Source organism: Andrographis paniculata, unplaced genomic scaffold, assembly GCF_009805555.1.
Source record: "Andrographis paniculata isolate CXL003 unplaced genomic scaffold, ASM980555v1 Contig32END, whole genome shotgun sequence".
Lineage (NCBI taxonomy): Eukaryota > Viridiplantae > Streptophyta > Magnoliopsida > Lamiales > Acanthaceae > Andrographis > Andrographis paniculata.
In genome coordinates this window covers 4,757,656-4,783,708 of record NW_026137565.1, presented here as the reverse complement: position 1 = coordinate 4,783,708, position 26,053 = coordinate 4,757,656, and the positions used below count along the sequence as shown (strand labels likewise).

The 26,053-nt window shown below is 28.5% G+C and overlaps 2 protein-coding genes across 2 annotated transcripts; both read right to left on the bottom strand.

Annotated features, from left to right (window-relative positions):
• Positions 1–15,728: 15,728 nt before the first annotated feature.
• Positions 15,729–17,275, bottom strand: LOC127247967 (NAC domain-containing protein JA2L-like). The gene is made up of 3 exons (XM_051270078.1): positions 16,983–17,275; positions 16,632–16,900; positions 15,729–16,539 (listed from the first exon to the last, which is right to left on the bottom strand). Exons 1-3 carry the CDS (start codon positions 17,161–17,163, stop codon positions 16,000–16,002), a joined length of 990 nt encoding a protein of 329 aa, XP_051126035.1. The 5' UTR covers positions 17,164–17,275; the 3' UTR covers positions 15,729–15,999.
• Positions 17,276–23,681: 6,406 nt separating this feature from the next.
• LOC127247376 (TIR-only protein-like) lies at positions 23,682–24,424 on the bottom strand. Its single transcript, XM_051269206.1, has 2 exons — positions 23,916–24,424; positions 23,682–23,841 (listed from the first exon to the last, which is right to left on the bottom strand). Exons 1-2 carry the CDS (start codon positions 24,422–24,424, stop codon positions 23,682–23,684), a joined length of 669 nt encoding a protein of 222 aa, XP_051125163.1.
• Between the last annotated feature and the right edge of the window lie 1,629 nt (positions 24,425–26,053).

The window sequence follows — 26,053 nt, the reverse complement described above, 5'->3', positions numbered from 1 at the left end:
TTTCTGGTGGAAATTTTCTACGCTTATATATATATATATATTATCTTGTTACTAGTAATATGCGAATTTATTCGACAGGGCGGGAGCTAGCTTAAATATTTTATAGTTCTTTCATTCCATAATAATTTTTTTTGTTTTTTTATTTTATTTTTGTCCGTCCATAACAAATTATCAATTTCAATTTTTAGTAATTTTATTATCTATCTAACACTATAAATACTCTTACAACTTACAATTTATTACACAAATGTCATTACATTTACATCGCATTACTAATAAAGTTATTTTAGTTATTTCAATTTTATTCTTACGATAAATCAATATAATATTAATATATTTTAACTACATGCAAAAAGCAAACGGATACTTACTTATGGAACGAAGGAATATAATTTCTTCATTCTACTTATTTTATTTTATTTTTTATTTTTATAATTTTCATTCTTATTGTTTAAAAGTATCATTTTTTTTTAAATAAAAGTGACAGTATATTAATAGCAAAATATTTTTAACTTTTATTTAAACTACTATTACAATTATAATTACTTTACACATAATGTCAAAAAATAAAAATATTAAAATATTTTACACATTTCGATTAACTAATAAAATACTAGGGTTTGTTTAGATAGAAATTTTTGGAGGTTTTTGGAAATTTGAAAGTTTGAAAAAAGTAAAATTTAGTATTTAATTTGATGTTTTGTGAAAAAAAATAAAAATTATTTAATGTGATATTTTTTAAAAAACGAATAGTACCAAATAAATAAAAATGTATTGTGTAAACTGAGCCTATAATTTTTTAATTTGCTATAAAATTCTAAATGACTATTTAAAATGGTGGCAGTATACATTCTAGGATTAGTCCAATCTTATAATAGAGTACTGGTAGTTGGGATTTCAACGCTATTATTTAAACAATAATTAATTTGTCTTAACGATTTTTACTTGAGTGTGATTTTAAATATTTATTATTGCAATTGTAATACTATCTCCCTCCAACATATCGTAGATAATTAAGAATGTATTAGTAAAAATAACTATTCTATAATATAAATAATTATAAATTAAAATTAACATAACTAATTAGTTTAATTAAAATTTTAAAAAAATAAAATTAAAAATTTTAAAATGAGATTAAAGTGTATAATCATTTTTTAAAAAAGGAAAATGACATGGTATGTAGGACAGACACAAACGGCAATATGGACATGGTACGTGGGACGGAGGGAGTAATTAATAATGCAACTTGATAGGGATACGTCATATATATATTGCAAAATTAATTTGTCTTAACGATTTTTACTTTAATTTATTCAGTCGTGTATTGAGGATTTCTCCCTTCCATAGTAGTATATTTTTGTTACATCGCTAGCTCGTGTTTAACGTCAAGATCATGGTAATGCATGGATCCTCCAAACTATTTATTAATTACATATATATATATATATATACATATAATAAAGGTGACAAAAGAAATGTTACATCGGTACGTCTGCTCATGTCAATTTCTTCAAAGCAGGTGTGAATTAAACCCTAGATTGATCCATGCACATCTCTCTCTCTCTCTCTCTCTCTCTCTCTCTCTATATATATATATATATACATGTGTGTGTATAATGCTACACTGATTATAACCTATCTGCAATAAAACGTAGGGGGTAAAAAAAAAACTATTTGGTTAAAAAAAGAACATTTTCTTTGAAAAGTAAGCTCTGTTTGATTGGGGTTTTTGAGATTTCTGACAATTCATTAAACTTTTTTTTTTTTTTTCAAAATAAAATTAAACCCTGATTTTTCGTTTTAAATATTACATTAAAAATTATTTTGCAGTCCAAATATCAAATTCATACATTTTTTAAACAACTATTTAAATTCATAATAAAAATTCATACCTTAAATAAATATATTCTTATTAAAGTGCAGTTCAACCCTACTTAAAAAATAAAAATAAAAATCTATATATCAACTAGATTAAAGTTATATAAAAATATACTAGTGACAGTGCAGTATCACTAATGTATAATTAACACATGAACTTAATGTATCATTTCAAATACATTAATTGATGCATTATATTCCAGTGACATTAGGTATGACTGTTCAATCCGTAAGTCAAAGTAACCACGTGTTTTTTTTTTTTGAAAATTACGTAATTATATATTGTGTTTATGTGTATGCATATAATATCGACTCTCAAAAATGGAAAGGCTGAGTATGTCGATTTCGGAAAAGTGTTTTATGCTATACAACTTATAAATAAATACTACCTCCGTCGATCGAAATTATATGTAAAGAATTTTATAATGGATTAAGAAAATTTATATTGGTTAGTAATTTTGTGTTATTGGAATATTTATTATTTATTTATTTATTTATTTTTTATGGTTTGATTTTATCCATTTTGAATTATACTTATAAATAGGCTTTTACTTTATTATATATTAATGTAATTAATTATTTTTCTCCAAAAAGTTTACATGATATCCAAACCTACTTTTCTCATGGAGTATGATATAATATACTTATTTGCGCTCCTCCGGGTACACTACCCCAAAGGTCTCCAATTTTGAAATTTTTATACGTGATTTTATAGCGTTGGTGAAAGTCTCTTGATTTTGAGATCTGGTCGTCCGTCAAGTTTAATTTTTAATTTTTGTGTCTGAGTTCGGTCTTTAATCGCTTGTTATGATTCAATTGCATTGTGTTCCGTTATTTTTCAACTCTAATGAGAGTTCCACCGTTTTTCTTATTACAAGAATGAAAGTTGGAGATTAAAAAAAAAAAGTAGGAAAAACTATATATGTATGTCTAGTGAACATTATATTGTCAAACGAGATCTCTCTCTCTCTCTCTCTCTCTCTCTCTCTCTCTATATATATATATATATATAATATGGGAGGTTGTGGACTGATGTGTATGTGCACAAGATTTCAAGTCAATGTCGTTTTTAAGATCTTAATTATGACAATAAAAAGGTAACAATCGGTTTCTGCTTCAAGGAAAACCTAACTCAACCTTTACTACTTCATCAATAAAATGGGAAATAAAAATTAATTAATTAACATGATGATGAATGCATCAGTTTGACTTAATATCCATAGTGCAATTTTTATATATAAGTCCCTAGCAAGAATCGATGATAATTTGCCATGTTTACTAAGTAGATGATTATAAAATAATCATGTTATATAATTGGTTATTTGACCAAATCAACAGTGTCACTATTGCAATGCAAATAAGCATATCGGCATCAAGCATTAATTACTTCTCCCGTAAGTAATTACTCTATTATTTAAGCCAAAGTTGACATCCACATTGACTAAGTCACTTCATCGAACAAAATTTGCACATTGTTGGGCTTGTTAAATTTGGCAACGGGTAAATTAATGTTGCTTGCTATTGGGTAATTAGTGCAACATGAATCCTTTTTTATGTTTGAATTTTGGGCAATTAAGGTTTGGAGTGTAAGTTTATTTGATACCTCAAATTTTATGGAATCAAACAATATTTGAGGTTATTTCAAGCATTTTTTGTTGCATATAAATCATTTTGGATTCCCATATGGGTTTTTCACTGATGATTCGAATCCTTTGTGAGTATCCAAGAGACAATTCAACACTAGTTTGCGGCATGAATTTTTTTGAACCAATATAGGCTTTTTTTTAAAAAAAAAAATTATTAAATGTGACTCTCATAATTGTTTAGAAAAATATAATATCGACTCTTGCAAAAAAAAATGGCATCCAAAACAAAACTCAAAATAAAATTCGAAGTAAACAAATCCATTAATATTTATTATTTCTTTTGTCGCAATTCAAAATACTCTTTTTATTATTTTCTTTTGTTATATTTTAAAGTATCATTTTTTAATTTTAGAAAAAGTAATCGTATATTAATACCAAAATACTATTAACTTTTACTTAAATTACAAAACATATCATTACACATATAATTATATTATAAATAAAGTTAAAAGGTAAAAATGTCAAAAATTCTTACACATTTCTACTAATCAGTAAAATTTTATTAATTCTTAATTTACTATAAAACCCCAAATGATCCATTTGATTTAGGATGGAGGAAATATTATTATTATTATTATTATTATTTTTCTTATAAAGAAAGAGTTCACCATATCTTTATGATACAAGAAGAATATTTTGCTTTACAACTCATTGTATTGATTTTTAGCATGGTAGAAAATTTGTCAGCTCCAACTATAGTCATTATATTCCCCCAATTTTAGATTTTCCAAAAATTATTTCTATATGTTTTTTCTTTACAATCTTTCTATATTAGTGTCATCTTCCAAAGTCTTGAAGTAAATCTATTAGATTTATTTTCTTTATTGTTTATCATACAAATACGTGTATACATATATACATACATAGGTACATGCACAGGGACAGAACTACACTAGTGGGGTCAATTGACTCCTCAAGCCAAATTTTTTATAATTTTTTTAATATTAAAAATATTAAAGATTATGTATTTATATACAATTTGTTTCTCCAAAACTATCTAAATTCATATATAATTATGTCATTATTATTTATTTAAATTTATTAGCTAAATATAAAATAAATTAGAATATTTTATCCCCTTAAATTTAGATGCTAATTTCGTCACTGTGCATACATATAAAAAAAATTGAAGAGTTGTTGAAAAAGAGGCAAAGAGAGAGCAAAATAGGGCAGATATTGCGACAGCAGAAAGACACAGTACGTACCTCGATCATTCTCTTAACAGATTCAGGCAAAGTCACAATTGCATGACCCCCGGCCCCCTAATTAATTAATTAATTACATTCATGTCCCTCCCTCTCTCTAGTCTGTTTCACATAGTTGTCCATCACTCCTACGGAATCTGATGTTCGGCGAATATCTAATAGTTGTATAATTAATTTATAATAATATTATCTTATCCATTCAATTAAATGCAATCCAATCCTTAATTTGCTGTAAATCGGGCACACAATTATGTATTGCATATGTGATCAATTACAATTCACGACAAAGAATTGGCTGCGCCGCCGCCGGCCCGCCCGCCAGGAAACCTAGCTACCTAGTTAAACCTAAGTACCTAACCCTTGTTTTGTTTTGTTTTCACAGTAATTAATTTAATTGATTAAGTCAGGCCGGTTTATTTCATCCTTAATTTGAAACAATGATTATTTTTACGTAGGTATTGCAACGCAAAGTACACTATATATATAATGGAAGCTGCATGAGCATGCATGCCTGCGCCACACTAATTTTAATTATTATACTTTATATATATATATATATATATACATACATACACAAAAGTTATATATGACTCACTTTATTTAAGGTCTGATTTTGGTGTAGTATTAGTTAGATTTTTCTATCAAAATCATCAAATTAAACACAAAAAAATTATTTATTTAATTAATATTTAAATAGTAACTTGATAACAGAACAGTAAAACTAGTAGCAGAGAGTAAAAATATACTACCTCCGACCAGCTCAAATGTCTCATTTACTTTTTGCGTGTTGATTTTTTAATATTAATTATTATATCAAAATATTGTACAAACTAAAAAAAAAAAAAATTACAAAAATACTTTCATTAGTATCTTATAACAGTAATAGAAGAATAATTATACAAAAATTATACAAGGATATTTCTAATATTAAGTAAAAGTGGACAGAGGAGTACAAAATTAAAGTGCATGATGGTCATTTTAAAATATTAGTTGAAGTGATACATGACACAGAAATTTCATAATCTTGAATAATACTCCCTCCGTCCCAAATACCGTGTCTGCTACACCGTAGACGCGGTATTTTAGGAGGGGGTGTAATTAGTAGATAATTAAAAATGTATTAGTGAAAATAATTATCCTATAATATAAATAATTATAAATTAAGATTGAGATAACTAATTAGTTTAATTAAAATTAAAAAAAAAAGTTAAAAAAATTAAAATGAGATTAAAGTGTGTAATCATTTTTAAAAAAATGAAAGTGACATGGTACGTGAGACCGACAGAAACGGCAACGTGGACATGGTATCTGGGACGGAGGGAGTAATATTTCCGATTGTCGCAGTCAAGCACAATAGAAAAGATTAATTAACTAAACACTATCGATCAATGATGTCTACTCTTTGCTGCAGGACACGATCAATAAATCAGACAAAGTCATCTGTTCAATCAAGATTATTTATTTATTTTCTTTAATATTTCTGTCATCTGTAGCTCCTAGCTCGATTCAATGCATTTAACCCAAATATTATAATCATTATTATCATTATATTTAAAATTAATCACACAATGAATGGATTTCACTTTCTAAACGAAAATAGAAGAACAGCACTACAACTCGATCTTTAATCCACATTGCAAAAAACTAGGAATTAAAGAAAGTGTGTGAAAAAGAGTAGTGCCCCCAATTAGCCTTTTCCTAATCGAGGATTAGGTTAATTATTTTAAGCCAAACATTGCTTTTCACCCAAAGCTTAGCCCTCGTTCATCATTTGCAGCTTTCGAACTACAAGACAAAATATGCAATCCCTCCTGTTATTTTAATTTTTCAATAATCCCATGCAGCCAATAATTAAATTAATTAGGCCAGCTAATTAAGAATTAATATGTGGGCATTACTAATTAGATATGCCATAGAACCTGCTGGCTGGTTATATAAATGCATAGGAAGGCTGATATTAGTTTATTTAACCAATATGTATATATATATATATATATTTTTTTTTTAATGTATGATTTTTAGTTTAATACAAAATGATGCAATCCAACATAAGATATGTTGGTGTAGTGAACACAAAAATGATGTAGATTATGTAAGTGCTAAAACTTGTTATTTTCTAAAATACTAATATATAAATAATTTTATAATTCAACGTACCGCTAACAATATACAATATAGGGACAAAAATAGCTTGTCAACATAATACTAATATAACACATGAAATGATCACATCACATTATATAAATTTATACAATACATATTATTCTTGATTGCAATATTATAAAAATATATATTTATACAACAAACCTATAAATATAAACTAATACTACATGTTTTTACTTAACATTATAAATATTACAAAAATTATATTTTCTTGTAGTGTTGTATTAATATTTGCTACTTTGTTTATAAAATATGTTTTGATTGATACAAATTTCTATTGTGTTGAAATCAGAATATATTTGGCTTCTATATAATTATATATTCTGTTACTAAAATATGTGTTATATTTTATAATAATATTTGCTACTTTTTTTATATATATATTTGTTGATTGAGTCAAATGATCGTAACAATAACCGGGGCGCTAGTAAAATAACATATCATATTGAAGTCAAGAACATACAATAATAAAAGTGTCTACAATTGGGCATAGAATCTTATTATTTTTCATCATATTCTCCTTTAATAAACAAGATATATTGTATGTTAAGAGACAACATCATATCTCTAGATGAACTAAAAACCATAACAATAAAAATTATGTTTAAGAAGGCAAGAATATTTCTATAATTAGATAACATATTGACCTTCAATACACAATAAATTTGAACCAAGTAAAAATTAATAGTTTATTAAGTGAATTATCGAATTTACCCTAATTCATATATTCTACCATGTGTTCTTTTATCAAATTTTTTATCAAAATTTTATTATTCATTAAAAAAAAAATCTTAAAAATATCAATTGAAATATATATTTTTTATTTTCTATATTATATTAAAAATTAATTTTACATTCAAAATATCATATCAATATTTGTTTATATCACATTATATAACTATTTTAATTAAAAAATTTTACTATTCAAATCTCAACAAAACTTTTAATTTAATACAAAATTTTCTAAACTATCCTAATTATAGGATAAAGCTAGTACTAAGTTAGCTAATAATAAAGCCAAAATAGTCATCAAAAAAATAATAATAATAAAGCAAAAATTATCTTGTTAACATTAATACTACTTAGTATTATTTAATCATACCTAAAAGAAAAAAATAATAATAATAATATATAATTATGCTACCATTATATTGAGTTTTACTTAATTACAAACTATAATACTTCTTCGGTTAGGCTATAAAGGCCACATTTATTTTTTTGCATGTTGATATTCGAATATTAATTATTATATCAAAACGTAATATAAATTTAAAAAAAAAATGACAAATATTTATATTAGTGTATTATAATACTAATATAATGATATTTGTACAATAAATTATATGAATATAAAAATATTTTTAATATTAAGTATAATTGCGTAAAAATATAAATATAATCCTTAGAGAAATAGTAATACATAATAAATATATTATTAAATTAGATAAAATAATATAATTATTATCGAAAATATATAGACTTGTAGGGAAAACTAGGTAGATGATGAGGTAGGTGAGAATATATGCAATTAATCTGTACTTAAATTGGAGCCATCAGTAATGGCCGTCGTAATCTATCTTGATCTTTTGTGTATTTATTTCTTTCCTTTTTTGAATATATAGGCGTAGATGCTTTCTCATTGGGCTTCCTAATTTGGGAAATTTATGAATTGATTGGTTGGGACCGTAATCTTTTAAAAGATTCTGCCCTAAAGCCTGCCCTGCCCTGCCCTGCCCTCCCATGCATGCATGTCCATCACTTAATTAGAAGATGATTTGTTTGGTTGATAGATGATTCAAAATAAATTTAATATGTATATTGAAGTGTTTGAATTTTATACCGGAATAAATATATTCAATATTGATATAATCTTGTAAAGACTTAAATTATATTATTTTCGTCTCATATTAAAATACTATTTTTACTATTTTTGTGTGTCCCACTTCTAAGCATTCATTTCATATTTTAAAAAAAAAATAATCATATACTAATACTAAAATACCTTTAACTTTTACTTAAATTACAAAATACTATTACACATACAATTACTTTATACGTAAAGCCAAAGGGCAAAACTGTCAAAAACTTTTAAATACTTCAACTAACTAATAAAATAATACTTCATCCATCCAAGACTAAATTTTATATTTTATTTTTGCATGTTGATATTTGAATATTAATTATTATATCAAAATATGTTACAAATTAAGGAAAATGATAAAAATACTTTTTATTAGTGTCTTATAATACTAATATAATGGCATTTTTACAAAAAATTATACAAAATGATATTTTTAATGTTAAGAACAATGACACCAAATATAAATGAGAAGTTTAGTCTTTGACGGAGATAGTATTATTTCTTAATCTATTACAAAATCTGAAATGACCTCCTTGATTTGGGACGGAGGAAGTATGTAATAATAATAAAAAAATATATATATATATAATTTTATAAAAAATAAATAATTTTAAGTAAATAAATATGATTTTATTTATTTATTTAGAAAAGGGTGAAATATCAAATTAGCAATGAATCAATTTTGAAAATTTTATAAAAATATTTAAGATAAAAATCTGAAAATATTTATAGTAATAACTTGCCAAGTAACAAATAGTGGTTGGAGAAGGAGAAGTTTTAATACTCCCATCCGCTGGCACATTTATTATACTTAACATTAAAAATATCTTTATACGTGTATAATTTTTTATATAAATCTTATTATATTAATATTATAAGACACTTATAAAAAATTTTTTGCATTTTTTTTTAATTTGTACTACATTTTAATATAATAATTAATATTTAAATATCGACACGTAAAAAATAAATGTCACTCTAGAGTTGGACAGAAGTAATATTGTGTTTGTAATCTTTTTAATTTGAAGTGTTTTTTATGATAAATATAAAAAGTGTGTTAATAATATAATGTTAAAATAATTTTTTGAAAGAACCCACCCACTGTGATATATATTTTTGTTAATTAGTGAAGATTTATTGGTGCTACCAAAATATTTGAGATTGTTCAATTTCTATGCATACTTCAGTTTTTGGGGTAATGTGGGGGTATAAATAGTAGTAAAACGGTAAGTACAATTGTACAAACCATAAAAAACGATAATACTTGTAAAAATAGTAGTAAAAGTTTTTAATTAAAATACTATTTGACGACTTATAAATAGATATTTGATATCATATTTTGAATTAAAAATTTATTTATTTATATATATATATATTTTTTTCAATTAAAAATTTGATTTGATAAATCAAAAGTATTTTTTTTTCAAACACAATAAAAGTAATCATATTTAAATATCAAAATATCTTTAAATTTTACAAAATATTTATTTTCTGACTTTCAAGACAAAAATGTTAAACTATCTTACATATTTCTACTAATCAATAAATTATTATTATTTTTATTTATATTTAAAAAAAAATGAATATATAAGTAGCAAATAATAAAGTATCAAAATTAAAGATGAAAAAGATAGACGTTTGGTTGGAATAATTAGAATATTGATGCATGCATTGATTCTTGGGCTTAAGCAAATTATGTGGGCATCAAAGTTATTGAATTATCGGACTTATTTAAAATTGGGCTCCAACAATATTTGGGTTGCTTCTTTATTATGGATAAATATAATTAATAGTACAGTATAACGTTGCTGAAATTTTTTTTATGGCTTTATATAAGTCTATGCAAGAATACGCAAAATTTACACGACTTAATTAATAACGCAAAATGGGTCGTGCATGGATCTCTAATTTTTAATTTTTTTTTGGTTTTCTGATTCTAATAAGAATAAAATTCTTGGATGCGATATGAAATGAGTGGATGGATCGGTCGATGTAATAATTATATTATTTTTGTGGTTCAGTTCGATTTGAAATATTTGCCAAAAAAACTTAGTTATGTGAAATTTTACTTATTTTTAAATTAAATTGGATTCGAATTATTTGCAAATACTTTGAATATTTTTTATTCACCGAAACTTTTGGTTTAAATACGACTCAGAATTTCACGAATTTATTTGGTTCAGTTTGAATATCAAATATCGAAATATTTGCAAATAACCGAATCATTTTCACCCCACAAGCCAAAAACTCAAGAGACAAGAAAATGTCGAAACTGTCGAGCCAAACCAAAGTCTTGATGAACTGACGGAACCAACGATGTCGCCCAAGCTCATTCCCACAGCCGAAACCCAAATTGAAGAGACAAAAGCATTAATTGAAAACCAATGAAACCTTTACCTGATGGTGGTGGGCTTATGACTGTGAAGTCATGAGTTCAAACCCCAGACGCTCCAGATCAACTGTCACATATGATTTACCTAGTGTGACTTGTCTGTTGAACCTAATTTGTAGGTTATTAGTTTCGATCGGAGGTTTACCCAATGCACACCCTTGGATAGTGCGGATTCTCACGTCATTAAAAAAATAGAAAAAGAAAAAGAGACAACCAAATGAGTATATGTCTAGAATAAAAATGAATAAAGATGATTTTATCAAGATGTTCAAAACAAGATTAGTGACAAAATGGTACTTATAGGTGCATGGAATGGATTGTGAGATTTTGTACATATCAATAAGAGAGCATACAACAAGCTAAGTGCATGTTAATATAATGTTTTCTTTCATGGTATCTTAGAATTAAGAAGACTTACATCTTAATATTAATCAAGCCATGACAAGTATATATATATATGCAAGCCAAAGATTAAGCCTCTCTATGGCTTTAAACATGTGTGGCAAGCACATTGAAATTGCTTGTTATTTAGTTCGACAATCACTTTTTAAGTAATTTTATTTCTTTGAAGAGTAAGCTCCAAATAGCGGATATCTTTATCAACATCTTACCCGAACCGTCATTCAATAATTTGCAAGCTAGGTTGTGTATGAACATGTTACGAACGTGTCAACGATGAAGGTTACATAGAATATAAAAAATGATGATTACGGTGAAATTTATTGAAGTTGGCTAATCAGTAGGATTAATTTGTTCGTTTAAGACACATGTTGTATTTTAAGTTTTTTATTTACTTAATTTTGTTAAGCAATTAGGTTCAGTCGAGAATTTACTCAAAATACACTCAAAGAGCAGAGACCGTAAGTTCTCACTGTTGTAGAAAAAAAAATGTTCGAATGTAGATTGAGTAAGGTAGCAATATTTTAAACGAAAATTATTTTAAAAATAAATTAAACTTTATTATATAGCCTCAATTAATGAATTCAAAGTCCCGAGTGATACAAAATACGACACACACACGTGTATGTATATATATAATTCAACTTAAATATAATTTAATTTAATAATAGATGAAGTGTGAAAGTGATGGTGGGGTTTCTTATAAAGTAAGGCTGCAGTTGCAATGGATTAGATTTTTTTTTTTTTTTTTTTATTTTATGGATTAGGTTTAGGTGTAGACTCGTAACAATAATCCATTAAATATAAATTAATATTCAAAGTATGTAGAGCATAATATAATAGTACTATTATTACTTTTCTTGCAAGAAATTCCACACTAGAGCCGAAAAATCGGTCTGACTTGGAATTTTATTGCTTCAATCGATTTGAATTATTGATCACTTTGATCAATATTCTACCTAACAAACAATATGTGTATAATATAGATATGCTTGAATTATATAAATCCGTGACATACACCAATATTAGATAATATATTAATTTTTTAAATTTTACAAGTCAAATTATTCAAAATTTACCTGTGGTTTGGAATTTTGTGTAATTTTACCATTTGATTTAAAAATTACTTGACACTCTCTCATGTTTTCCAAAATATTGTATCAAACTCTCAACGGTCTACATTTAACAGAGTGTACATAATAGACCAATAATATTGTATAAATAAAGTGTGTCAACTTTAGAATTCACATTATTGGCGTATGTCACGTAGGTTCTGTTAAGTGTAGAGACGACAGATGGAATTTGATGCAATATATTGGAAAACTGGGATATCACACAATTTTTAAACCACATAGAAGAATTACACAAAATTTTTAAACTACGCATGAGTTACGTATAATTTCACCTATTTTATATATCAATATACATTCAAAAAAGTATATGATCGATATAATTGTTTATGTTGGTAAATATATATTGAAAATAATAATTTTTCTATTGTTGAACATCTAAAGTATATTATATTATTATTATTATTATTATTATTATTATTATTGAGAGATTGGTAAAAATAAAAATTTTAATTGCAATTACTATAATTTCTAATATATTTAATTTTAATTGTGTCTAAATGCTCCTTCTGATTGAATGTAATATTTTATTTTTTTGATAAATTAAAAATAAGAATATTTTATTAATTAATTGAAATGTATAATAGTTTTGATATTTTTTTCTTCGTCGGTACAAAAAAATATATATATTTTGTAAAATTAATAATATTTGAGTATTTGTATATTGATTACTTTAACCGTGATAAGAAAAATAAATACTTTTAAGTAAGATAAATGAAAATAATAAAAATGATTTATTGAGTTGACACGAAGTGAGTATACATATATATATATATAAGTGTGGACTTTAATAACATTGGGGGATTGGATTTTAAACATCAAATCAAACACTTATATTTTATTTTTTATAATATACTAAAAATTAATTTTATATTCAAAACATCACATCAACACCTATTTATATCACATTATACAACTATTCAAATTCAAAATTTTTACTATTTAAATCCCAACTCAAAATCCGAACCCCCAAACAAACTAAGCGTTGATGAAAATTTTATGTTTGGATTGAGCTTTTATTAATTAGCATCGAACATTATATTAAAAGTCAGCATGTATTTATTAGGCCAGCAACAATATAATTAATGATATAATTGGTCCATCTGAATATACATCTAATCTAACCTTAAAAGCCTAAAGACGACTTTATTGTGGCACAATAGTTTTACTATAGTCTCTTTGGATTTTTATTTTTTTATTTTTTATAAGCTATTATTATGTAAGCCTTACAACTTCTTATAAAAATATTTTATTTTTAATTTAGAAAATATTAGGTCCAACTATTATTTAATTATACATAAAATATAAACGCAAAACAAACACACTATATTTTGTAATATGATTGAGAAGCAAATTGCAATTTGATGTTTATACTTTTGTCTGTCTAATTCCTCTTCATATAGAAGAATTTTCTCGCAACTAATTTTATATTATTAAAAAGAAACGAAGTATTTCATTAATATTCAAAAAAGAAAAAAAATCTCAAAAAATAATATGATGTGTTTAGTTATGATTTCATCACATTAACATCGAAAAAATACTTAGAGAAAATTTTGATGTCAATCAGTTGGATTCAAAATTTCTGAAACTATTCTAAAGAGTTTCGAATCTTTCGAAGCAAAAGAAAAAAGACTTGAAATTTCCGAAGTTATGTCGGAATTTGTGCAAAGGCAGATCAAGTGGGTATAGAACCCAAATTGTTTCAAAATGTTTTAGACAAATTTTCTTTGTGAATACACATTTATTCTAATATTTTATATATTTAGGGTTTGTATGGTTTCCCCTCCAAATCAAAATTAACAATTTTTTTATTAAATAAAAATATATTCTTTTCGTCTCAAAAGTTTTTATTTGAATTTTTGTAATAATTAAAAAATAATATTTATTTTATTGGTTAACGAATGTGTACAAGATAATTTTTATAATTTTGTCATTTGTATTATATATATATGTAATGATATATTTATAATTTATATAAAAATTAACGATATTTTGAATTAGTATATAGTTATTTTAACTGTAATAAAAAAGTAAATATTTTTTTTTAGTGAAATATACAAAAATAATAATAATAATAAAGTATTTTCAATTTAGTCAAGAGAAAATATTAGTACTTCTTAATTTTACATAAGATAACATTAAAATACTATTTAAACTAACACTCAAATTTAAATTCAAATTAAAACGAAAGACACTCTTATAAACTCCTCTAATTTAGAGTGGCTTTATGGGTAACAAATTGTATGTGTATTCTTCTTTTCTTTTAATTTATTATTATGTTTTTAAATGCCGCACAATATATGTATATATATTATAAAAAAACATTACTATATCAAATATTTATTTTTTACTTTAGAAACATGACAATAAATATATGTCGAATAAAGCAAAATTATAAATATAAACAGCATGCCTTAAGAATTTTTTTTTTTTTAAAAAAAAAACATTTAATTGTATTTTAGGATAATTGACAACCATCTTTCAAGTCACCTATATATATTTGTCAACAGACCTTTATTATTCTGAGGAACGATCTAGGCATTTTCTACTCTGTTCGAATTTACGACTTTGCCCTCTTAATTTTACAAGGTTTATTATTATTATTATTATACATTGGTTTTGATATTTACTCTGTTCGAATTTACGACTTTGCCCTCTTAATTTTACAAGGTTTATTATTATTATTATTATTATTATTATTATTATTATTATTATTATTATTATATATTGGTTTTGATATTTGTTATTCAATTTAAATACTATAAAATAATAATTTAATATACTCCTATATTATATGTATATAAAATTAATTTAACTATATTAAGAACAATAGAAATGCATAATAAAAATAACAAGTATTTCTACAAGTATTATTTAAAAACTTTCAATGTCACTGGTTCTTGTTTCCACACATACTTTATTAAAAATAATATTTCTATTAATTTTGAATTTTATTAAACAATTATCGCAGTTTATATAACAATAAATTATTTTTTTTTCCCAATATACCAATTCAATAACTCAAAAACTAAACTAAATCCAACTAAACACGTATAAACCCAAATATCTTTCTTGTATTGCTATAACTAATTTGGTGATAGATTACAAGAGACAGCAGCAGTCTGGAATGTGCAAAATTCAGTACAATGTTGGGGCAAATTTGCAAATTAATCAAATCATATCGCTGTGTGGTCCCTTGGAGCCAACAATTCAGCAGCGCCACCCAATTTGCCCAAAGAATGCGATCTATTTACACAATAGTCCCTAATCAATCTTTTCCTCCATCACAAATTCACTCCCCCTAAAATGAATCAATATTTCTCATTCACTGCCTAAAACCCAGCCCACCTACCTGGGTCGGGTACCGATTCCCATACGGGTTCGTAAAACCCGGGTCGAATCCACCCATGTTTTGCGAGAAGTATCCGGATCCATCCAGCTGTTGCTGGGCCCGGATCCCGCTCTGGACTTCTTCGTCCGCCGCCATTTTGCCGCCAAACCGGTGCAGATTAGCGGCGGCGGCGTACATGTCGTTCTGAGCGTTGAAATTAAGGTTTAGCTGTGCCGGGTCGGGGTTGGGCTGGTTTCCGGGTTCGGGTAGCGGGTTGAGCCCCGCTAGCGTGGCCCAGTCGAAGTTCCCGGAGCCCAACTGCTGAAGATTCTTGATGGAATTCAACCTCGGGAGAGAGAAGAAACGGTCGTCGATCTCCGGCAAGGATTCTAATACGTCGTCGTATTGGGATGACGAGGAAGACGACGACCCCAGGCTGTATTCTTTTGCCGGCACGCCGGAAATGGCTGCCGCCGGCAGCTTCTGCGCGCTGGAGTTCTTTTTGTAAATCCGGCAAAGCACCCAATCATCCAGCTGAATTAATTAATTAATTAGAACACAGAATTGTAAGTAAATAAATATATAAATTGAATTGTTGTTGTATACATTTTAAAAGAATTACTGACCCTGGAGCTGCCATGCTTTCTTGGGGAATCAGAGAGTCTGTATTCGTGCATAATCCAGTTGGTTTTGGTCCCTTTAGGAGCCTTTCCAATGTAGAAAACGAGGGCCTTCTTGATCCCAACTTTCCTTCCCTCATTGGTGATGATCTTATCAGTCCCCGTGGCCTTCCAATAACCCGACCCGGCTACTCTGTTGGGTCTCGACCCGTTCGGGTACTTCCTGTCCCTCGGGCTGAAAAAGTACCATTCTTTCTCTCCAAATATAGCCTTGCCTAATTTCAAAATAAAAAATCTAATTAATTATGAACAATTGAAGACGACGACATAAACATATATATATATATATATACTTACTGGGAAGATCCCATGGATCAAACTTGTAGAGATCGATATCCCCAATAATCGGCAAAGCGAAATGGTGGCCGGCGACCTTCCGGCAGAGATACTGCAGAAGAAGCTCCTCGTCCGTCGGGAAGAACCGAAACCCCGGCGGCAAGCTCAGCTGCGAAAGCGGGTCGGTTTCTCGAACGCCCATTTCCTAATTAATTAATTAATTAATTATTTCTGAATATTTTTTTATTTGATTGATTGAGGAAACGGCAGCTCAATTTCCCAAACCTATTTTTCCTTCTTTTTTCTTCGGAAAACAGGAGCCAATACGATTATTTATAGAGAAGAAATTAATGGGGAGTGAATTTCAAAGGCAGGGGTTAAGGTTGGATAAGTACGGTCGTCCTTTTCTTGGAGGGCCCGGGGAATCGCCGTTGGTAGGTCGACACGTAAGAGGTTAGGCAAAGCCATCGAAGAAGGAAGACGAACCTTATCCGACGGTAATAACAGAGAGAGGGTGGCCAGATGCATGAACCTGGCTGACTGACTGACTGACTGACAAAAGTTTTTATTATTTACGATAAATAATTTTAGAAACTGTAACGTACGCTGCATGTGCCGTTCGCCACGTGGACACCATTCTAGAATGTCTTTTGTTGTGTGACGTCATACTGTTCGTCACTCCCCCGTTGCAGTAGAAGATACAGGTGAATATGCTGTTATGCTTAGCTAGCTACTCCGGGAGCTCCCTTGGGTTTTATTCCTCTGGACTCCCACTCCCACGCCACATTGCTTAGCTGTTGTATTGCTAATTTTATCATTTTATTATTGTTATTATTATTATTATGATTAACACCACTACGTACGTATCCAGTTTTTATTAGAAATTAAACTCGTCACTATTTAGTCCACACATTTCAATAAAATATATACTGCATCATCCAGTTCTAAAGATCAATGTATTTTTTATATATTGATTTTTTTAATATTAATTATTATATAAAAATGTAATATAAATAAAAAAAAATTATAAAAAATACTTATATTAGTGTCTCATGATACTATTATAATAATATTTATGCAAAAAAAATTATATAAATATAAAAATATTTTTAATATTAAGTATAATAATATAAAAATATTAATGAAATTGTTAGAGTCGGACAGAGAAAATATTTTCTTTAGCGAAATATTAAGTTAAAATATATGTAAACTAAATTTCAAATCAAAACTCTAATCTAAAACAAAACATATGATCTCTTAATTTATAATTAATTCCATCTCCATCCTATTCATCCCATTTGAATAGATAAAAAGGGGTATTAAATATGAGTTCTTTTCCATAAAAATAGAAAGATTAAATACTAATATACGACATCCGTCTCTTAACAATTTATCCATTTTTCCATTTTGATCCGTAACAAAGTATTCATTTTGTTTACAATATATTACACAAATGTCGTTATCTTTATATCATACAATACTAATATGATTAATTTAGTCATTGTACCTTTATTTCTATTTTATCCTGATATTTTTAAAACTCTTTGCAATAAGCAAATGAATATATAAAAATGGGATGGAGGGATTATTATTTAACAAAAAAAAAAAAAAAAAACATAACCAAACAAATTCATAATTTCTTTATAACATGCATTAAATAATAATAATAATAATAATAATAATAATAATAATAAGATTGATTTCTTTTGTCTTTTCTCTGTTATTGAAAAGCAGGCATCTAAGTGCCAAACGCGTGTAGGAATATTATTCATCGTACCTTTTAAGTTCTATCGCAATTGCATCAAATAGCACTCAACCTAAAGATTTTAAATTAATTTAACTAATTTTTATATGATCTTTAAGGCTGTTTCGATGTAGTACTTTGGGTGTTTCAGGAAGGATTGCCTTGGATTTAATTATTTTAATAAAAATAGACTTAATATCTAATATGAAAAACCTATTATAAACTATGACTATATAATTATAAAAAAAATTGAAATTAGAAAAAACAAAACAAACACTAAAATTTTTTTCAGGCCGAGCCTACGTAATTCAAAATTTCTCAAAACCAATTTTTTGGTGAATAAAAATGCGTTAGGTCAAAATGTAAATTGATTGAAGTTTTCACAATGGGCTTAGGTCAAGTGAACCCCTAGCCCTAAGCCCCAATTTTTTTTTTTTAGTATAAAATATTTTATTTTTTATACAATTTATATAAATTCACCTATAATTTTCAAGGGATTTTTTATGTTTTAAGTATAAAATTTTATTTTATTTCCATATTCCTATAAATTTTGTACTTTTTTATTTTTTAAGAAAGTAAATTGTCGTATCAAATAGAAAAAAACGACAGCTTGAAAATTTTAAAATTAAAATCAAACTATAAAAAATCGATTGATTAAATAGTCTCGCCCCCGATGTTCAGAGGCTCATTCTGTCACTGCTCGTGACCGTGAGATCATGTGTTCAAATATCTATTCTTTTATAGTCTTATTTGTCATACATAGTTCGCCTAATGTAACTTATTTTTTCGAGCTTAGTTTACAGGTTATTAAATTCAACTGAAAGTTTTACCTAAAACGCACTCGTCGAGTAACGGTAGACACACGTTATAAAAAAATAAATAGATAAATAAATAAATAAAATATTAATGTTCTCTTCTACAAAGATGTATTAAAACACTCTAGTGCTAATCACTCCCTGTCATCTACTCTCTTATTTTCTACCATATGGAAGAAGCATACACATTCCTAATGTCATTATAAAAAATAAAAAAAAAAAAAAAACCAGTGAACCAATGAAAATGCATGAAGAAAATGAACACAATAAGATATCTCATAGATAGATTTAGAGTTTGTTTCTTTTGCCTTTGAAACCCCAAATTTTTATCATTTAAACTCTGTATTTTTTTTAAAAAAAAAATTATATTTTTTCCTCTCATAGGTCAAGAACTTAATTTATTAATATTACTACAAGACAATCATATTTGTAAATTAACTACAAAATTGAAAAGATCAAAATTAAATCAATTTTCTAAATTCAAACTTGTATGTATATTTAAACTTTAACTCAATCCATTTAACACGCAAGATTACTGATCGAACGTACAGGTCAGATAAATATTCCACGCAGCCGTAACGGTACAAAAAGGAGATTATTACAGACCAGCAAAACACAAAAACATTTAACACGTGTGGATATAAAGGGAGGACACGTGGGCGGAGGACACGTGCAATTCGGAAACCTGGACACAGCAGAAGGGAGGAGGCATCTGAGATTCAGAGAATGTGGGATGGCACAATTTCCAGTCGACACGTAACCCCTAATTAATTTATCCTTTTTTATTATTAATTAATTAAATTTTTATTTATTTATTTTTTTGTGGGTTTCTTTCACTCCACAATCTCTGAATTCTGCCCTCACTGTTCTGACCCAATATGCATCATCATTTATATTTACTTTTTTTTTTTTTTTGGTCCACGTGGTAGTTGGCAAATTAGATGAGATGATGATGGGTGGGCAAAAAGAACAAAAAGCTGTAGTATTTAACTAAATTAAAATTTTTTTTTAAAAAAAAAGCATCTGCGATGAAGATAAGGTAGCTTTTGAATGCTTTTTTGGTCAAAGGGTGTGACGTGGACAGAGGCGAAATTTTTGTGAGATAACGCTCTGTTATTAAATTAATTAATTACTAATTAACTATAGAGATTCTTGGAACTCCATTATTTAATTATCTCGAAATATTAACACTAAAATTTAATAATATGAATTATATTGTTTTGTAATAAGTTTCCTCTTTGGTTCCAATATGGCCACTTGTTTTTTGTATTTTTAGTGACGTGGACAGTTGGTTCAATAAAAAAAACGATGATTTGGAGAGATTTAGGAAAGAAGGGATATTCCAAAATCCATATTTTAATTTTTTCACATTTTTAATAATTAAAGCACACGCACGCACACCCGAACGCCGTTAAAGTCATCGTTGTTAGGTTCAATAATGCATGCCATTAATTACAAGATTTGATTTTATTATTATTATTATTATTATTTATTATGAGAAATGGAGAACGTGTTGTGGCGTTTCCTGATTGGGTGAGGAGGTCCAGCCTATTTTGTTACTATTATTTATTTACTTTGACTTCACGCTATTATTTATGTATGTGTAATATGCACAAAGGCACACTCTTTCTGATTCTGCCTCACATATTTTCCATGGAAATAAACCACGTGCAGGTTTTGAAAAATAGTATTCTTGTGATATTTTTAAGATTAAAATTCAACATTATTAAGAAATGGGAAATTTTCAAATCATCAAGTAAGAAATATAGCTAAATTAATTTCGATTATACTAATATTGTAGGAGTAGTAGGTTTGATGTACTTTATTTCCGTACAAGCTCTCCGTGATTGAATGATGTCAAATATTCAATACTGGATTTCAGGTCCATTCATTAATTATTTTAAGTACTTTTGGTATGCGTGTTTTAATTTTTTATTTTTTTTTTATTGTGAATTATGGACAATAGTATAAATAATATAAAAATAAAAAATATACTTAATATATTAATTTTTTTGAAAGAACAAAACCGTTTCTAAATTATCTTTTGATGAGTTTTTTTTATAAGAAATATAGTATATTGCTGCCACTTGATGTAATATAGTCCAATATAAATGTGCTAAATGAATGCGAATACACGATATACACATGTGTATATAATTAAATTTGTCATTTTTTAAAATTTTTTCATATACAAGAATATGCATTTATATCAATTATATCGGGTTTAATTTGAGTTGGGTACAAAAGATGATCGTATCCAACGAATGAAGGCAGTCAACAACGCGTAGTGCCCACAAATCAGATTACGAAATTTTCAAATAAGACAACATATGTTTATCATGTTTTGCATTAGAACAAGTTCCATATTTCAATATATGGATTTTATTAAACTTATTACAAGAATTTGGTATTCGATTAAGAACATGTGAAGAACATGGAGTGATAAAACAGCCACATCTTTCCAACTTTTACGAATATAAATGCAACATTGTTATCTATCTATCTATTACATTGTGTAAGCCAATGCAACAAGTTTTTATATAAAGAGTACAGATCAATCTCAGCTTTTTCGAAAATATGGTCTGATGTTATTATAAATAAATAAATATATATATATATATTGAATTTTAAGTTTATAATGAAAATTTTTAAATATTAGTCAGTAAAATAATTTGAAAAAAAAAAAGTAAAAATTAAAAAAATGAACAATCCCAAAATCTCCTAAAATTATATAAGTAGTATATATGTACTATCTTGTGATGCATAATAATTAATATTAGTATTAATGCTGTTAAATCCGTATTTTATTTGTATTACATATATTTTCAAAACAGTATATAAAGATCAAAAACTGTAGTTAAAATTTAAAATTCTAATTGGAGATCAAAATAAAGTAAGTTCTAAAAAATCACACCATCTTATTTAAAATTTTATATGTATTTATTTATTTTTTAATGGCCCTCCACTTAAGATGGGCCCAGTTGCCCTTTTTATATGACTGGGCGTGCAACTCACTCTACATTGGTTCGGGCTTTCCTTTGGGCCTTCTTTTACGGATATCTTGGATAGCCAAAATTGCAAGTCTTAGTGTGGGCTGTCATGATCATACATAACAGACCGGTGGTTATATGCACGTGGCGGTTGTCTCTCTCACCTTTAATTAAAAAACATCCAAAAAACTGATAACTAAGCACACACATACATCTTAACAGCTGAATGAATAAATAAATTAAATTAAAGATAGTAAGTAAGTAAGTAGGTAGGTAATAGAGAATCAATTAAAGTATGGTCGATGGTTAGCGTTGCAGGAGAAGTAATGTTGGCTGCGGCGGGGCTGTGGGCAGTTTCTCTGAGGCCAAAGCTCCTTCTTTGTATGGCCAAAATGCTCCATTTCATAGCCACTCTCTGCAGCTCTCGCCAGGTTATTACCGCAGCCAATTCTCTTCCTTAAATATTATATATATATATATATCGCTACTAGAAATATATAGAATTGTCTCGGAACAATTGTATCAAAATTGTGATATATTTCGGGTTTGTATGTTTGTCCCCTTGATTACTAAGATGTTGTATTTCAGTTTAATCTTGTTTGTAATTTGAATTTAGTTTGAGACAAGCACCTGCAGCTTCTGTTCTCTTTTTTTGTTTTAGTTTTTTTTTTTTTTTAATTATTGAATAGTTGTTGAAAAACAAAAAATTGTATGGAAAAATGATATGGTTTTATTGAAAATAGTAAGATTGTATGATAAAATAGAGAATAAAAATCATATAGAATAGGATCTTAAGTTGCAGAAATTATCCACAAGCATATATACTCAATAATTATCCATTATTCTTCATAATATTATGCATTGAGTATTTCGTGGCGAGTTCTTTGAAAAATGGCGTATTCCACAATGAAATTTGATGAGAATTGAAGTATTTACACAATCCTTTTATGTCCAAAGAGATAATTCATTGGAATAACGAGTCATCATTGATATTGACACATCATGGAATTTGGAGAACTGTCGGAAGCATATGCAATTACTATATAAACTCATTTGCAGGTAATAGGTATTTTATATTAAGGCATATATGAGTATATATAAATTATTAAGTATATGTAGTGAGCTCAAGTGAGTGTAGAGTGAATGGCAGCAGCAGCAGCAGCAGCATTATTCAGTCAATTAATTGTTCAGGTCCATGACGATGACGACGATGATGTATCTGTAGGGATTTTGAAGAATGATCATTATGTCCTCGCTCATCATCGTCATCAATCTCTAACAGGTTCTCTATCACAATATCTGCTGCGTTTTTCACCACATCTGCCAAGTTCCTGCTACAGATATATAAAATTAATCACCATGACCGACGATTAAAACGATAATAAAAAAAATAAAAAATAATTACCCCTTCCGGGAGTCGAATTCGAGGCCGACGGTATACTTAGCCTCTTCGACGGCACCGGCGAATCGCCGGAGCTCCGCCGACGGCAGGGCGGGGCTGGGCACGACGGCGAGGTCCGACGGCCTGACGTCGCAGAAAATGGGGATGAGTTTCTTCTTGGTCTCGATCATGAGGGCGAGCTCGTGAAGGCAGAAATAGGAGCGGCAGTAGCGGGGGGAGAAGACGGCGACGCCGAGCTTGCAGTCGTTGACGGCGGCGTGGATCTTGTCGAACAGTTTGTCCCCAGGCTTCATGCTCATGTTGTCCAAAAATGGCGTCAGCCTCAGCCTGAAGAGATGCTGGTACAGCAGCGAAGCCACATTCCGCTTCGTGTCCTTACCCCGGTGGTTGATGAAGACGTCGCAGGCCCGACCCGGATTGGGATTCGGGTTCGGAGTCGCCGTTCGGATTATCCGATGGGTATGGAGTATTTGATTCCTGTTTCTCCTCACTGACCTTGTCAATGTAGCCATGGCTGCACTGCAATTAATGCAGATGGCAATGCTGCAATATATATATATATATCTATATATATATATATATAGAGAGAGAGAGAGAGAGAGAGAGAGAGAGAGAGATTAGAGGAGTAGTTAGTCTCGATGGTTGAATTCAGAAAGAAGGAATTAGGGTTGGGTTTTACAACCAGTTTTAACGTTGTTGAAAAGAAGTCAAGGTTAGGGAAGAATCAACTTCAATTCAGCCATTGGGATTCATTCAAATTGGAATGTTTTTCATTAATTAATTATATTGATCTGTCAACATATGTATATATATATATGTTTGAATTTTGATTATCCCATTATCTCCACTAATTATTGATACATGGGAGGATGTGGTAATTCTAATTCCACTTCTTCCTAAAACAGAATTTGAAATTTTTATTTTAAGGCCATTATTTTGCTAGCTTTTGGTTTTGTAAAGTTTTAGTATTACATAGGGAGAAATAATAATGTAAAAAGAAAATAATCACTGATCCAATGTATACGAGATAAACTTACAATTTTAGTATAAAATTGGATCTTTTGTGATTTGAAACTAAAATCTAACATTATTTTATCTTTTACTGTTTTTAATAAAAATATATTAATTTTTAATAAGAAAAAAATATATATTACTATCAAAATACTATTAGTTTAAATCTAACATCCTTCAAATCAATTTCAAATAACAATCTTTTGATTATACTAAAATATAAACTCCTTTGTTAAAAATCCAACCATAGTGTTGATGTAATTTTTCAACAAAAATAAAGTAAAATTCAAAGATATAGAAAATATCCTTAAACTTGATTAATTAGTGCCTGAGATTAGGAATCTCTAAACACTGTATGGTATAGAAAATAAACTGGAAAATAAAAGACTGAAATTTAAAGTGGTGATCCCCAAATCTGACTTTGCTTTGTTGAAGTTGATTGAAGATACCTTGCCAAATGATGATCCAAATCCTTAAATATTCCCTGGGAAACCGTACTGAAAACCGTCACCCGAACGGTTACAACGTCTCCTTCTCAACCGTCTTCCAACCTTTCTTATGCTGACACGTGTCCCCAGCAGACCAAAATTCCCTATATTTCACTCCTTGAGCCGACCACAGACCTTCCGCTCTTTTGGCCCGACTTCGTCCTTCGTCCGACCTACTTCTTCGCCCGACCCCACTTGGGCCGACCTCCATATCAACCGCCCCCTGTCTTTGATCAAAGGCCTCCGTGTTTGTCCGACTCCTCCTTCTATCCGACCTACAGTTTACCCGACCTGCGGATATCCCATCTCAACGACTTTCCGTCTCGAGGACCTCCCGACTTGAAAACCTTCCGACTCATCGTCTTTCCGTCTTGCGGACCTCCCGACCTGAAAACCTTCCGACTTGAGGTCTTTCCGCTTGAGGGCCTCCCGACCTGAAGACCTTCCGACTTGAGGTCTTTCCGTCTTGCGGACCTCTCGACCTGAAGACCTTCCGACTTGAGGTCTTTCCGTCTTGCGGACCTCCCGACCTGAAGACCGTCCGACTTGAGGTCTTTCAGTCTTGCGGATCTCCCGACCTGAAGACCGTCCGACTTGAGGTCTTTCATCTTGAGGGCCTCCCGACCTGAAGACCTTCCGACT